The sequence below is a fragment of the Bison bison genome, unplaced genomic scaffold, assembly GCF_000754665.1.
Source record: "Bison bison bison isolate TAMUID 2011002044 unplaced genomic scaffold, Bison_UMD1.0 scf7180017853193, whole genome shotgun sequence".
Lineage (NCBI taxonomy): Eukaryota > Metazoa > Chordata > Mammalia > Artiodactyla > Bovidae > Bison > Bison bison.
Genome location: NW_011483766.1, coordinates 50,274 through 63,039, shown reverse-complemented (window position 1 = coordinate 63,039; position 12,766 = coordinate 50,274). Strand labels below are relative to the sequence as shown.

The 12,766-nt window shown below is 60.8% G+C and overlaps 1 protein-coding gene across 1 annotated transcript in view; it reads left to right on the top strand.

Annotated features, from left to right (window-relative positions):
* LOC104998637 (mitotic spindle assembly checkpoint protein MAD1-like) overlaps positions 1-12,766 on the top strand; it is a 59,521-nt gene that overhangs the window by 14,313 nt on the left and 32,442 nt on the right. The window contains exon 2 of the mRNA XM_010853919.1: positions 1,026-1,233. Coding sequence (XP_010852221.1) covers positions 1,026-1,233 — 208 coding nt within the window. The remainder of the gene's footprint in view (positions 1-1,025; positions 1,234-12,766) is intronic.

Genomic DNA, 12,766 nt, shown 5'->3' with positions numbered 1-12,766 from the left:
CCAAGAGGGAATCTCGGTGTTGGAGTGGAGGAAGACGACCGCTCAGCTGTCCCAGCGGCCCTCACTGGGAGGCCGGAGGGCCTGGCCGGCAGGCCCACAGCCCCTCAGCTAGGGACACAGCGTGTCTCTCTCCCTGCACCTGGGGGAGGGGCCCTCGGGCCCCCTCGCCAAGGCCCAGGCCTTCCCTTGGCGCCTGCCCAGCAGGGCTCCTGCTTGCTAGGGGGGCCCAGGGAGTGACAGCTGGAGACGCGCGGCTCCTGCTTTGACTTCCAGAGCCTCAGAGCCGAGCTTCCCTTCTGGGGCCTCTTGGGCCAGACGGTGGGGACAGAACTGAGAGTGGGGTTATTCAGCAGTGGTCTGTCTGCTCCCTGCCTGTGCTCAGCTGTTGGGGTGACTCTTGCTGACCTTACTGCTGCCAGTGAGCCTGATGGGGGTGGTGAGTGAGCTTCAAGGGGTGAGGGATGTGAGGTTCATGGGGGTGAGGGGTGAGCCTGACGGGTGTGGAGTGGGCCTGACGGGGTTGGGGGGCTCCCCGATGTTTGTGCGGGGAAGCTGAGGCCAGGCTGGCCCAGGCCTCATCCAGTGCACGGCCTGGGCGTGTGTGCCAAGCAGCACGCCTGCAGGGATGTGCACACGTCCAGCATGGACGTTCACGGACCGTCTGCCCCTGGTGACCAGGGCCCAGACCAGCTCTGCCCGCAGCCGTCCCCTCCTGTGCCTGGGGCTGGCGTCGTGTGTCAGTAACAGGAGCCGCGACAGTGAGGCGTGCGGGGACTCCACCCTAGTGTCACGGCTTTCTTAAGTGTCTAAATCTTAAAAGCCGGGTCCCAGTGTGAAAGCCTGGGACTGGAGGGTCGCTGCCCCAGGCGGTTGCGGATCGTGTCTGAAGGCACGCACTGGACCCGATGCTCGGGGGGATGCGGAGCAGCTCGCGCGCTGCCCCAGAGATGGGAGGTGGGCACCCCGCGGGCTGGGCTGCGCTCGCCCGTCGGGGCTCTGACCGCCTGCCTGTGGTCCTCCCGCAGGGCGACTACGACCAGAGCAAGACCAAGGTGCTGCACCTGAGCCAGAACCCGGCCGGCGCGGCGCGGCAGCGGCTCCGCGAGGACCAGCAGCAGCTGCAGGAGGAGTGTGCGCGGCTGCGGGAGCTCGTCCGCGCCCTGGAGGCCGGCGGCCCCATCCCCGCCCACCTGGAGGCCGCCGCAGGGCTGCCCTCGTCCCGGGAGGTGGCAGGTAGGCCCCGGTCCTTCCATCCATCCCTCTGTCCAGCCCACGCAGGAGCCGGGCCACGGGCCTCTGGGGGATGGGGGCCCCGGCCTGCAGAATGAGCGCAGCAAGGACCCAAGGGGGCATCTCTCCAACCCGGGAACAAGTTAATACCATTTATCAGCTCGTGTGTGTCTATTAATCACACATACACCAGTGCTCCAGGAAGCAGGGGCCAGCTGTCACAGTCTAAGTACGTTTCCGGATGCAGCGAGCCCTCTGCAGGCCCTGCGACAGGCGGCGGGGCGGTGAGGGGGTGGGTTGGAGCTGCCTCTTCCAGCACGAGGGTCTCACCCGCTCTGCAGCTCTTAACTCGGGGCCGCAGTCTCTGACCTCGCAGCTTCTCTCTGTCTCCAGGCAGCACAGTGAGCGTGCGCCGGCCTGCTGCACCCGAGGTCCCCAAGGCCGGCTCTCAGGCAGACAGCAGGTCCATCACCGCCTCGCAGGGAGGGCACCGTCTGGGGGCTCCATTTTCCTAAGGGTCACCCAGTCCGGCCTCAGGGGTATTCTGGGGTCTGGGGGGTGCCTGCAGCCTCTCTCTGCCATCAGAGGGTGCCTCCCAGGGGTCATCCAGTCCGGCCCCAGGAGGAGCCTGGGAGCTGGGGGGTGGCGGGGCGCCTGCAGCCTCTCTCCTTTGTCAGAAGCTGCCAGGCGCAGCTGCCTGCCCTGGGCCTCAAGCGGCTGGTGGTGGGGCGCTCCCTGGCCCCCCCGGAGCACAGCCCCTGCTCCCGTGTCTGCTGCTGGCTCTGTTCACCCCCCACCCCCGCGATGTCTGCGGGGCGTCCGCGTCGGGAGAACACAGCTGCCGTTTTCCTGACGTTTGCCGCCTGCGTTTCCAAGCAGCCTTTCCCCCGGGAAGCTCTTTCCACTTCCTCCGCCCGTGTCTGCCGTGTCAGGCTTGGAGAGGGAGCACAGGCATCTCCGTCTGGAGCCGGGCTCTGCCGTTGCCCTGTCCCCGGGATCGTGGACGCAGCCCCTCCAGCCTACAAGCTCCCACTGTCGACCTCGGCGTGCAGCCAGCCTTTCTTGAGGCGCCTGGTCAGCAGTCACTGTCCTGTGAGCCCGTGGAGGCGGGAGGCAGGCCCAGCACCGGCCTGCGGGCCTGGAGGCCTTGGTCGGCCGTGGCTGTGACTAGAGCGAGCCTGGCCGTTCTGCAGGGCTGCGCTCCACGTGCTCCCCATCCCCAGTGTGTCCCAGGCGATCCTGGTCCCACGCCTGTCAGCCCAGGGTCCTCTGTGAGGCGGGGATCCGTGTGCCGCCAGGTTCAGCGGGGACCCCGAAGTGTGGGTATGCCGGGCCCCCCTGAACCCCTGGCTCCCCAGGCCGCACCCCTCCTTCAGCCGCTTTCCTGCGACCGGGCGTGGGGCTGGTGATGGTGACCGTGGGTGTCGTGTGAGGTGCACGCCCTTTCCTGCCCCCACCCGCCTCTCCCGTCTTGTCTTCAGGAGGGTGGCGTTGGCTGCCTGGGTGCCACCCAGGTGATGCTGGGGCCAAACCACGGCTCAGCCGCCAAGACCGCTCTGAGGGGCTCCCTGTGGCCCAGGATGGGCTTCCCGGCCCCGAGAGCCGGGCGAGGCCTCCCACAGGGTCCTCAGCAGGCGGCCGGCCGAGCGTGGTCTCTGGGCCCAACTCCTGTTCTCTCCCCAGGCTCCTCCAGCCCCGCTTTGCGAGTTGCCCGTGTCCTTGACGAGTTCAGGAGCTGGGAACGCAGATGCGGGCGCTCAAGGTTGCTCTTCATTCTGCACAAGGACTCACACCATCTGACGCGACAGACCGTTTACTCCTCGAGTCTGTCGCTCCTCTGGCGTGCTCAGCTGTGGGGACGCAGCTGCTCGGAGCCTCCTTGGGCACCCAGCACGCGTCCAAGGGCACTGTGGGCGTCCGGGCAGACGGCCAGTTGAACCTGGGCCCCTGCTCTGCCCTGCTCCCTGAGGCCCCACAGAGAGCGGGACCACCGCAGACCTCTGCAGTCGGGACAGCTGGTGGGCGGGTGGTTTAATGGTGAGTCACTTAGGAAGAAGGACTCCAGGCAGCTGTGGTCGTGGCTGGAACCAGGCTAAGTGACGCCATGACCCTCCCCAAAGGCCGGGAATTGGCAGCAAGTGGCGCTGGGGGAGGGGGCATGACTGCCAAGCTCAGGGCAGGAAGGATGCTTGCCCGAGGTGTAACCGAGAGGCCCGCCGACCCAGGCCTTCTCCTGGCTCCATCTGCAGGCTGCAGCCTCTCTCCCAGCAAAGTCGGATCAGAGCGCTTCCCCAGGCGCGTGTGGAGATGCAGGTCCCCGGGCCCCAGCTCAGACCTCCTGGGTCAGAATCCCAGGGGCCTCACCCGCCCCTTTGACCCCTGGAGCCTGATGGACCCGAGGAGACATGAAGGCGCTGAACCTGGAGGCCCCTTCAGGCGCTTGGTTACTGCTCAGCGGCCCTTGAGCTGAGTTGACCGGCGGGGAGAGCCCAGTGCTGGCTGTGACCAGGGCCGGCTGACGTGCGGGGAGCAGAGCAAGCAAGTGGGGAAGTGCGCCTGCAGGACACAGGCCGTCGGAGGGCTGGAGGCCTCCCGAAAGCATGTCCTCGGACACAAGGAGGGACTTTGAACAGCAACACACAGACAAGAGACCTCAAAGTGTTCCAAAATGAAAAACAACGAACTTCTGGAAGTTAAGAATATAAAAGAGTTAAATGATGATCTAAAGAGTGGATTTTTAAGATAAAATGAGAAAGTCTGAAAAGCAGAGGAACAAGACAGCGAGATGGGAAACAGGAGGAAACAGTGAGGCAAGTCGAGGAGCCAGCAGCCCGTGAGGCCCACGTCTCCGTCCTACCTGCTCCGCGGAGGCCGGGAGGACAGGCCGCACACGCGCCAAGGACCTTTCACAGCACAGCGGGGTGCTGGGCAGAGCCCGTGGTGGCAGAAAGCCCCCCACGCGCTGGAATAGTGGGTCACAGGCCAGGGATCACCAGACATCCCTTCTCAGCGGCAACTCTGGCGCTGGGCCCGTGGGCGCTGCTCCAGGTCCCCGGGAGCCGTGAGAACGCCCAGCGCTTCTGTGGTGGCTTCTAAGCTCCCAGAGGACAGATGGTGGGGGCACTGAGTAGCTGAATGGGTGGCCGGCCTGTGCATGGAGCGTGCTGTTAGAGCCTGGCCTCTGTTGCTGTGTTTCTCTCTGGCCAGGCTTCGCATGGTCAGCAGAGTCACAGCCCAGCAAACGCCTTCCCGGGCTGTCTGCATCCACCTCAGCGCCCAGGACTCTGGCAACGGGGCCACGCAGCTGGGCTCTGAGCTGTGACCTGCCTCCAGCCATAGAAATTTCAGTACATGGACGCCCTAACCTCCAGAGTCTCGTCATGGACAGAAGGGCCCTCCCCACCTTCCCCGTGGCCTGCGGGACAGCCCCACACCCCTGATGGACTCGTCTGCTGTGTACTCGGCGCTTGGCCTGCAGATGCCCTGGGGGTCGTGTAGGCGGGCGTGGTCTCCACGGTGACACCTGGCAGCCAGGATGGGGGCGACCCAGCTGTAGAGGTGCCCCGGCTCCCTTGTGCCAGGAGCCGCACTGGGGGCCAGGAGGGGCGGTGTGGGGCAGCTGCCCAACCGTGGGTGACCACACCGCAATAGGTGGGGGAGCTTGTAGCCAGCTGTTCCTGGACCTCAGCCTTAGGACAGCCCCTGCCAGGAGCATGGCCCTCGATCGGCAGGAGCCTGAACCCCTTCTCCCCTCCCCTGCCGGAGCTGGCTCCCTACCCACCCAGCCTGGGCCAGAGAGATTACTAATTGGTGCTTAATTAGGTAATACATTAATATTAAAATCTAATCTTGTCAGAGCAATGCACAGGAGGTGATCAGATTTGTCCCTGCCTGACTATGCCACCGATCCCACGGGGTCCCTGGAGAGGGCTGTGCCTGGGCCCCTGCCTGGAGTGCCATTCGCTCTGCCCAGGGAAGAGGCCACCACGGGGAGGTGGCCACAGGCCGGCCAGCAGCAGCCGCGTCGTCTGCTCTGTCTCCTGCCTCTCTGTGCAGACCGAGGCTCACCCCCTTTCCCACTTCAGCCAGTGCCCGCCCCGCAGGGGGAGGACGGGGCTGCCGGGGGGCCCCTGGCCAGAGCCACCGGCCTGGATTAGCACTAGCCGGGACGTCAGTGCTGAGCACAGGGCCCAGGCAGCCATGGGTCACCAGTGAGGGCGCTGAGGCCCCACGTGGCTCGGCCCCGGCACACGGTGATGGACTCAGGGCTACCTGTGGCCACTGGTCTGGCTGCCTGAGGTGTAGAGGTGGGTGTAACCTGGGTCAGAGAGCTGTGCTCAATAGGAGCTGGTCTCTGAGCACCTAGAGCCTTCGGGGAGCAGGGAGAGCCCGAGCCTGTAACAAGAAGAGCCTTGCCTGCACTTTGCCGCTGGTTGTTCTCAGCTGGAGGGGCCGCTTCTGAACAGCCAGGAAGACTGCAGGGAAGTGGGAAGTGGAGACAAGAGTCGTGTCCCTCCCACTCAGCCCTTCCCCATTCGCCCGCCCCGCCCCGCCCCACCCCGGCAGAACTGCGTTGGCATTGTCACTGGCATCCTTCAACTCCCGGCCTTGCAGCAGGCGGCAGAGAGACCTGCTGGGGTCTTCAGATGGGGTTAGCAGCACGAGGGTGGATCTGAAAAGCACCGTGGTGGCTTCGGACGGAGCTGACGTGGAACCCGAGCCCACAGAGGGTGGGTCAGGTACCCAGACCATGACCAAACCTGGAAATGAAGGCAGGAAGTAACTGCCGGTTCCTGTGAGCGTTCTTGCGTTTCTTCGGGTGAACACCGGAGTTGGATCGCTGGGTCACGGGGTTCGTGCACTGTGAACCTCGAGGCTGGCTGCGGTTCCGCACCCCTGCTGGCCCCACGGGGGCTCCGGGCTCCGCGTCCCGCCAGCACTGGGCCCTTCAGTCGTTCCCAGGTGTGCGCAGTGGAGGCCCCCGAGGTGTAACTGGCACTTCCCTGACGTGTAAAGATGCTGAGCATGATTTGTTTCACGTTAGCCCTTCCTGTATCCCCTTGGGTGGGTGGGGGCTCAAGCTTTTGTCCATTTTTTGTCTTTGGCTTGAGTTTGGGGGTTGCGTTTCCTAGCAGAGTCTTTCGCAGAGCAAATGCCTGTAACTTGGATGTGCTCTAATGGTCAGTTCTTCTCTTTTAGGAGTCAGATCTAGGGACTTCAGCAGACCCAAGTCAGGACCCTTTTTCCTCACGTTTTCTCTCTTAGGTCTTTTAGTTCTGCGTTGAAATCTGTGACCCATTTTGTTAATTTTTCCTGTAATGTGAGATTCAGGTTGAGGTTCTTTTTTTTTTGTTTGTCTGGGGGGTTTTCTCCTGTAAATGTCCAGCATCACGTGTTGAGATGGTGTCGTGGCTCCATCAGTCACCTCTGTACGTTGGCCACGTCAGCTGACTGATGCCGTGGTCCTGTCTCCTGCCGGCCCTCCCGCTTGCTGCCCCGAGTGTCCCTGCAGAGTCTTGGTAGCTGGACGGGAAGGAAGTCTTAAGGTCGGCGGCGTAATCCCTCCCACTTTAAGCTGTTTTTTCAACAGCGTCTGGCAGCCCTGTTTCTGTGGCCTTTCTGTTTAGCTTTAGGATCAGCGTGTCTGTATCTGCAGGAATCCTGGTGAACTTTACACGGGGAATCCACTGGCTCTGTAGATGAGTTTGAGGAGAATCCGTATCGTTACCGTGATGAGCCTTCCCAGTCCAGAACCAGCGTGTCTCTCCGCTGACTCAGGCCTTCTTCGAGCTCGTTCATCAGCCTCTTGTGGCTTTCAGCGCACACACCAGTTGCGTGTTTTGTTAGAAACAGGCTCGTGTGTCTCGTTTTTGTTAATTTCTCGTTATCCTCAGCGCGTGTTTTTCCTTGTCGTGTCCGTTGTTCCGTGCTTGTGTATGAGAAGGAAATGGCAACGCTCTCCAGCGTTCTCGCCCGGGAAACCCCACGGACAGAGGAGCCTGGTGGACTGCAGTCCACGGGGTCAAAAGGAGTGAGTGGGTTGTGACCTGATCAACAGCGACACAGAGATGTGGCTGATCTTGGTGTTGGGCTTGCAGCCCGTGGCCGCGCTAAGGCCAGTCAGCTCTGGGAGGATTTTTATTTTGATTGCCTGCGGTTGTGTCGGCTGTGAGCAGGGCCTGTTGCACTTGTTCCTGTGGGCCTGACGCCTCGGGTCGCACGTTCTCTCCCTGTAGCCGCGCGGCTGGGACTTGACGACTGTGCCGGGCCGCGGTGGTCAGCGTGGTCAGCGTGGGCACTGGCCCTACTCCCCGTCCATGGGGCGCGGGGTCAGCTCTGGGCTCTTTGCAGATGCCCTTGCTCGTTCCTGTCTAGTCTGAGTCTGCCGAGAGCGTTTGTCACGTTAGGTGTTGAGTTTTTTCAAATGCTTTTCTGCATCACTTATAGGCTCATCTGGTTTTTCTTCCATAGGCCGTCAGTGTGGTGGGTTATCGTGAAAGTGTTTACTAATATGTTGAACCAGCCTTGCATTCCAGGTAAATTGCCCTTGTCTGCGGTATATTTTCTTTCCGCACGTTGCTGAGTTCAGCTTGCTGTTTTGTCAGTAGTTCTGGCGTCTCTGCTCGTCTTGGTCTGAGCTTCTCCTGTTCTATTGTTGTCTGAAAGTCATGCACAACTTTTCCTCTCTGCAGATGATGTGTTTGTCTACACAGATGAGCCCAAGAAGTTTTTTGTTTTTTTTTTAAAGAATGCAGTGAGTTCATCATTGATTTTTGTGTGTTGCTCTTATATCCGTGCTCAGTCGCTCAGTCGTGTCCCACTCTTTGTGACCCTTGGGACCATAGCCTGCCAGGCTCCTCTGTCCATGGGCTTCTCCAGGGAGAATAGTGGAGAGGGTTGCCCTGCCCTCCTCCAGGGGATCTTCCCGACCTGGGGGTCGAACCCAAACCCACATCTCTTTCGTCTCCTCCATTGGCAGGTAGGTTCTTGACCTAATATTAGTGCTATCCAGGAATCCCATTATATCCTGCAACCTTGCTGAATTCACTTACATGATATGTGTGTATAATGCGAATATGACATCTGTGAGCAGTTAGGGAAGCTGAAATCTAAGACATTATACCATCCCTGCTCACTCTCCCAAAATGAAATTTCTGAGTATAATTCTAACAAGGCACATAAAAGGTCTGTGTGCTGAAAACGGCCGCGCGTTGAGCAGGGAGTCAGGGGGCTTCTAATAAAGGAAGAGGCAGACTGCATTCAGGTGCGAAAGACTCCATCAGGAAGCTGTCCCTGCGGCCCAGGCTGGCCCCAAGCCACGGTTACCGTGGGAGGTCAGCTCTGCACCCGTGGCTTCTTCCCCCATTTGGCTGGCGGTCGGCTGTTCCCTCCTTGTAGGTCGGCGCCTTCGTGAAGGGCCGGTGGGTTTCCTTCCTTTCTCTTCCCCAGACCTGGAACTTGTGAACCTGTGGCCCGAATCCAGTGAGGATAACTCATGGTCACCAGAGCTGTTAAAAACCACGCAGACGACCTTGAACTTGTGAGCGGACAGACCCTCTGGTGCAGCCGCTGCCCTGCCACTTAGCATGGAGACAGCCGACGACCAGCGTCCGCGGCTCCGTAAAGGCTCAGGGGCCACGTGCGGGAGAGGCTTCAAGGTCCCCAGGGCTCCAGGCCCTCTGGTGGGCGAGCCGGGAGGGTTTGGCAGAAAGTCAGAGGCAGAGCACAGGACACAGTGCAGGGCCCGCAGACGCCTACGCCCGGCTAGACCCTGCAGGCGGGCGCCCAGAGGGTTGACCAGTGCACGCTTGAGACTTTCTAATAGAAATGGCATCTCACGTCATTACTGATAAGGAGACATTTTTTACTTCCTCTTTCCTGAATGGTCTTATCACAACCAGAGCTCCTTTATTTCTTCTTCTACTCAGTTTGTACAGAAGTTTAACTTCTTGTTTTTCTTTATGATTATTTTGTATAGAAAGTGTTAACTTATTTTGGAGTTTCATCAGTCTATTCCATTTAAGCTTAGAAAGTTCTTTACTGACTTGATAAATTCTATTTTCTTCTGTGACTTTTTGGCTTGTATTTTATATTTAAAGATGAAATCTGCCTGGAACGTATTTTGGGATGTGGCATAAGGTGAAGGCCTCAGTTGATCTTTTTCCTGATCACAGACGGCTGCCTGGGTGCCGTCCATCAGATAATCGTTCCTTGCCCTGTAGGTTTATAATGTGTCTTTATTTTTCTTTGTCTTTATTACATGGATTCTGGGAGTTTATTTCATTTTTCTGTTCCACATCTTTAGTAATTATAACAGAAAGTATGTTTGCATATCTGCTGTAGAGCACAGCTTTTCCCTTTTCTTTGCTTTCATTTAGATTTCCTTAGCAAGTTTATTATTCTAAATGAATTTCAGAAATGTTTTGTCAAGTTCAAGAAAAAGCCGTTGAGGTTTTGGTTTTTATTGACACTGCTTTAAAGATATAAATTAGTTTGGTGGGCGAGTTTTCAGCTTCGTTGCGTCCCGTGTCTCTGGACGGGTGGGGGATCGCCAGGCCTGTGGGACCGAGGGGCCAGGCCGGGGCACCCCTGGTTGCTCGGAGGCCCTCTGCAGGCACAGGTCCCGGGACGTGTGTCTCTACTCCTGCCCCACTCCTAGCTGCCGTCTGCTGCCAGGCCATGTTGGGAAACGGGGGTCCAGGCCACCTTCCTCTGCTGGGGGCCCGTGCGTCTCCCTGCCCCAGCCCCAGGCCCCAAGCCTGCCTGCTTCTCCTCCCATTCCTGCGGTTCTCCCGGGGTCACTTCTGCTAGAAAAACAGAAACAGCTTGAGAACCGTTTGTCCGGTAGCTCCCCCAACACACTCACAGCAGGTGACCTATGGCTCCAGTGAGGCGTCTACTTTGGAGGCAGGACCCAAGCCCCAGAGAAGAGCCGGAAGCCAAGGGTGGGAGTGGAGGGAGAGGGCCAGGGGTTGGGGTCCTGCCCCTCCGCCTCCTGGCAGGGCGCGCGCCTTCTCAGGGACACGGGCCCTCGAGCCAGGGGCCTGGAGGCGTGGGGAGCTCACCGTGCTTGCTGACGGGGTCAGGCAGGGCCCCTGGGCCCGAGGGTGGGCGCTGCTGCCCTGGCTGCTGCCCAGAGCTGCTAGGCGGTGGTTACCGCCTCAGCATGGCTTCTCCAGAGCCGAAGAGGAGCCCTGCAGGAGCCTGGACGTCAGCAGAGCCCCTGAGCCCAGGCGCACCCGGAGGGGTTAGCCCGCTGCGGGGCACAGGGAGCCCCCCTCGTCGGCCCCCTGAGGGGTGCAGAGAGCCGCCCTCGTTGGCCTGCTGGGAGGCACAGAGAGGCCCCCTGTGGGCCCGCTGGGGGGCGTGGGGAGCCGCCCTCGTCGGCTGCTCCCAGGCAGGCTGGTGCGGAAAGCGGTGGCGCTTTAATCACTGGTGTCCCAGGCTGCTCTCTCTGTGCTGTTTGTTTGTTCTTGGTGTCAGGTAATAAAGGGCAACACCATCAATTAGGTGTTTAATTGGAGTTGTAAGGAAGTCGTGTAATTTAATCTCCGGGTTTGCAGGCAGACAGGCCGAGGGAGGGGCGTGTGAGCCCCCGCCGAGGCGGCTGCGGCCCCTCTGCCTCCTGCTGCCCACGAGCAAGTCCCTGGTGGCCCTGCCCTGTCCCCGGCCACAGGCAGACCTGACGCCGTCCAGGGGCCAGACCCCGGCATCGTCAGCAGCCCGGCGTCCCCACCCAGCACCCACCCAGCCCTGTTCTCCACGTTGGAAACAGCGCCAGCAGCCAGGCGAGGCAGCGTGCTCAGAACATGGGCAGCGGGGACGTTCCTGGGCAATCAGGCTGTCTGGGCAGGAGCGGCCCTGGAGGGCGTGTGTCTGCAGCGTCTGCGGGGTCCCCACGTCCCCCTCTCCCCAGCTCACGGATCTTGATGGGATTCCTCCGTGAGCTGTTTCCTGGGCATCACAGGATTAGCGGGGTCAGAACTGACCTCTCCAGGCTACAGCGAGAGTCCCCAAACCGCTGAGAACGACCCATGCCCCTCACTGCCGTCACCGAATGCTGGCAGGCAACGGGAATTCCGTCCATGGCTGGTGGGGCACAAGATGGCGCAGCCAGTCTGGAAGCCAGTTTGGTGTTTTCTTACGAAGCGACCATATGACCCAGCCACCACACTCCTCAGCATTCACCTGGAGGAGCAGGACACATGTATGTCCACACGAAAACCCGCGAGTGCCACAGCCTGGAGGCAGGCAAGAAGGCCTTCTGGAGGCGAACAGGGCGCAGACCACGCTCCGTCCAGACAGTGGAGCATCATCCGGCACTGAGAACAAATGAGCCGCCAATTCACAAGAAAGACATGGAGGAAACTTCCATGCCCATGACTGAGTGCAAGGAGCCGGTCGGGAAAGACGACAGACCATGTGACTGGCGACACAACAGTCTGGGGAGGGCGGAGCGGTGGAGACGGGAGGATGAGGGGCACTGGGGGGCGAGGTGGAGCCCAGGGAGCGTTCAGGGCGAGGACGCTGTCCTCTGCACCACTGGGAGGCTGCATGTTCGCCGTTACACGTTCGGGCAGACCCACAGGCGGCACGGCCTCCAAGTGAGCGGTGCGGCAGCAGTGGCTCGTGGGGCTCGTGGCTTCTAGGTGGGCTCGTGAACAAGTGCCCCCCCTGGAGGGTGTGTTGATGCTGCGGGGCTGGTGTGGCTTGGTTTGGAGGCAGTCTTTGTCACCTCCAGTCAGTTCTGCTATGAACCTAACACTCTTGATAGTCTTTGGAAAGAACGCCTAGTCGCCCAGTCGTCTCCTGTTCTACGTGAGCAGGTCTTTCCAGTAAACACTGGGTATTGTGCAGCAGTCCCGACAGTCTGGCTCCGGGACGTCAGGACCCCCAAAGGGTTTCACTCCCGTTTGCCATCAGTGTCCGCGCCCCCCACAGCCCCGTCGGCCTCTGGCTCTGTCGGTGGGTCCCCTCTGGAGGCTCGCAGGAAGGGGGTCCCCCAGCCCATGGGCGTCTATATGACGTAATAGGGTTGGCATCTCATCTCTGTCTCGAGTGACCCCCTCTGCACATGCTCCATGGCGGGCTCCCCGTCAGCTGGCGCCCACGGGCTGTTCGCACGCCCTGGCTGCTGTGAACATCTGAGTCCAGGCCTGCATGTGGACTAAGGTTTGCATTCCCCTCAGCGGAAGTGGGGTTGCCAGGCTCTGCAATAGTTTATGTCTAAGAGTCGGCCAGAGGGCCTCCCCAGCGGCAGCGCGGTTCCCGTTCTTTCCCCACGTGGCCGTCCTCCCACTCAGCGCCCTGTGGCCTCACAGCTGGGCTCTGGGCCCTCGCTGAGCTGCAGCCACCAGGGCTGCGTTCCTCTGGGGGCTCCAGGGAGGGTGCTCTTCTGCCGCTGCTGGGTGCCCCACGGCAGGCGCTCCAAAAGCTCTGCCACCTTGGGGGCGCCCCAGAGGACCTCCCTCCCTGCCCTCGTTGGGTGGATCATGTGGTGCTGGCGCTGCAGCTGTTCGTAGTCGGGGACCTCTCT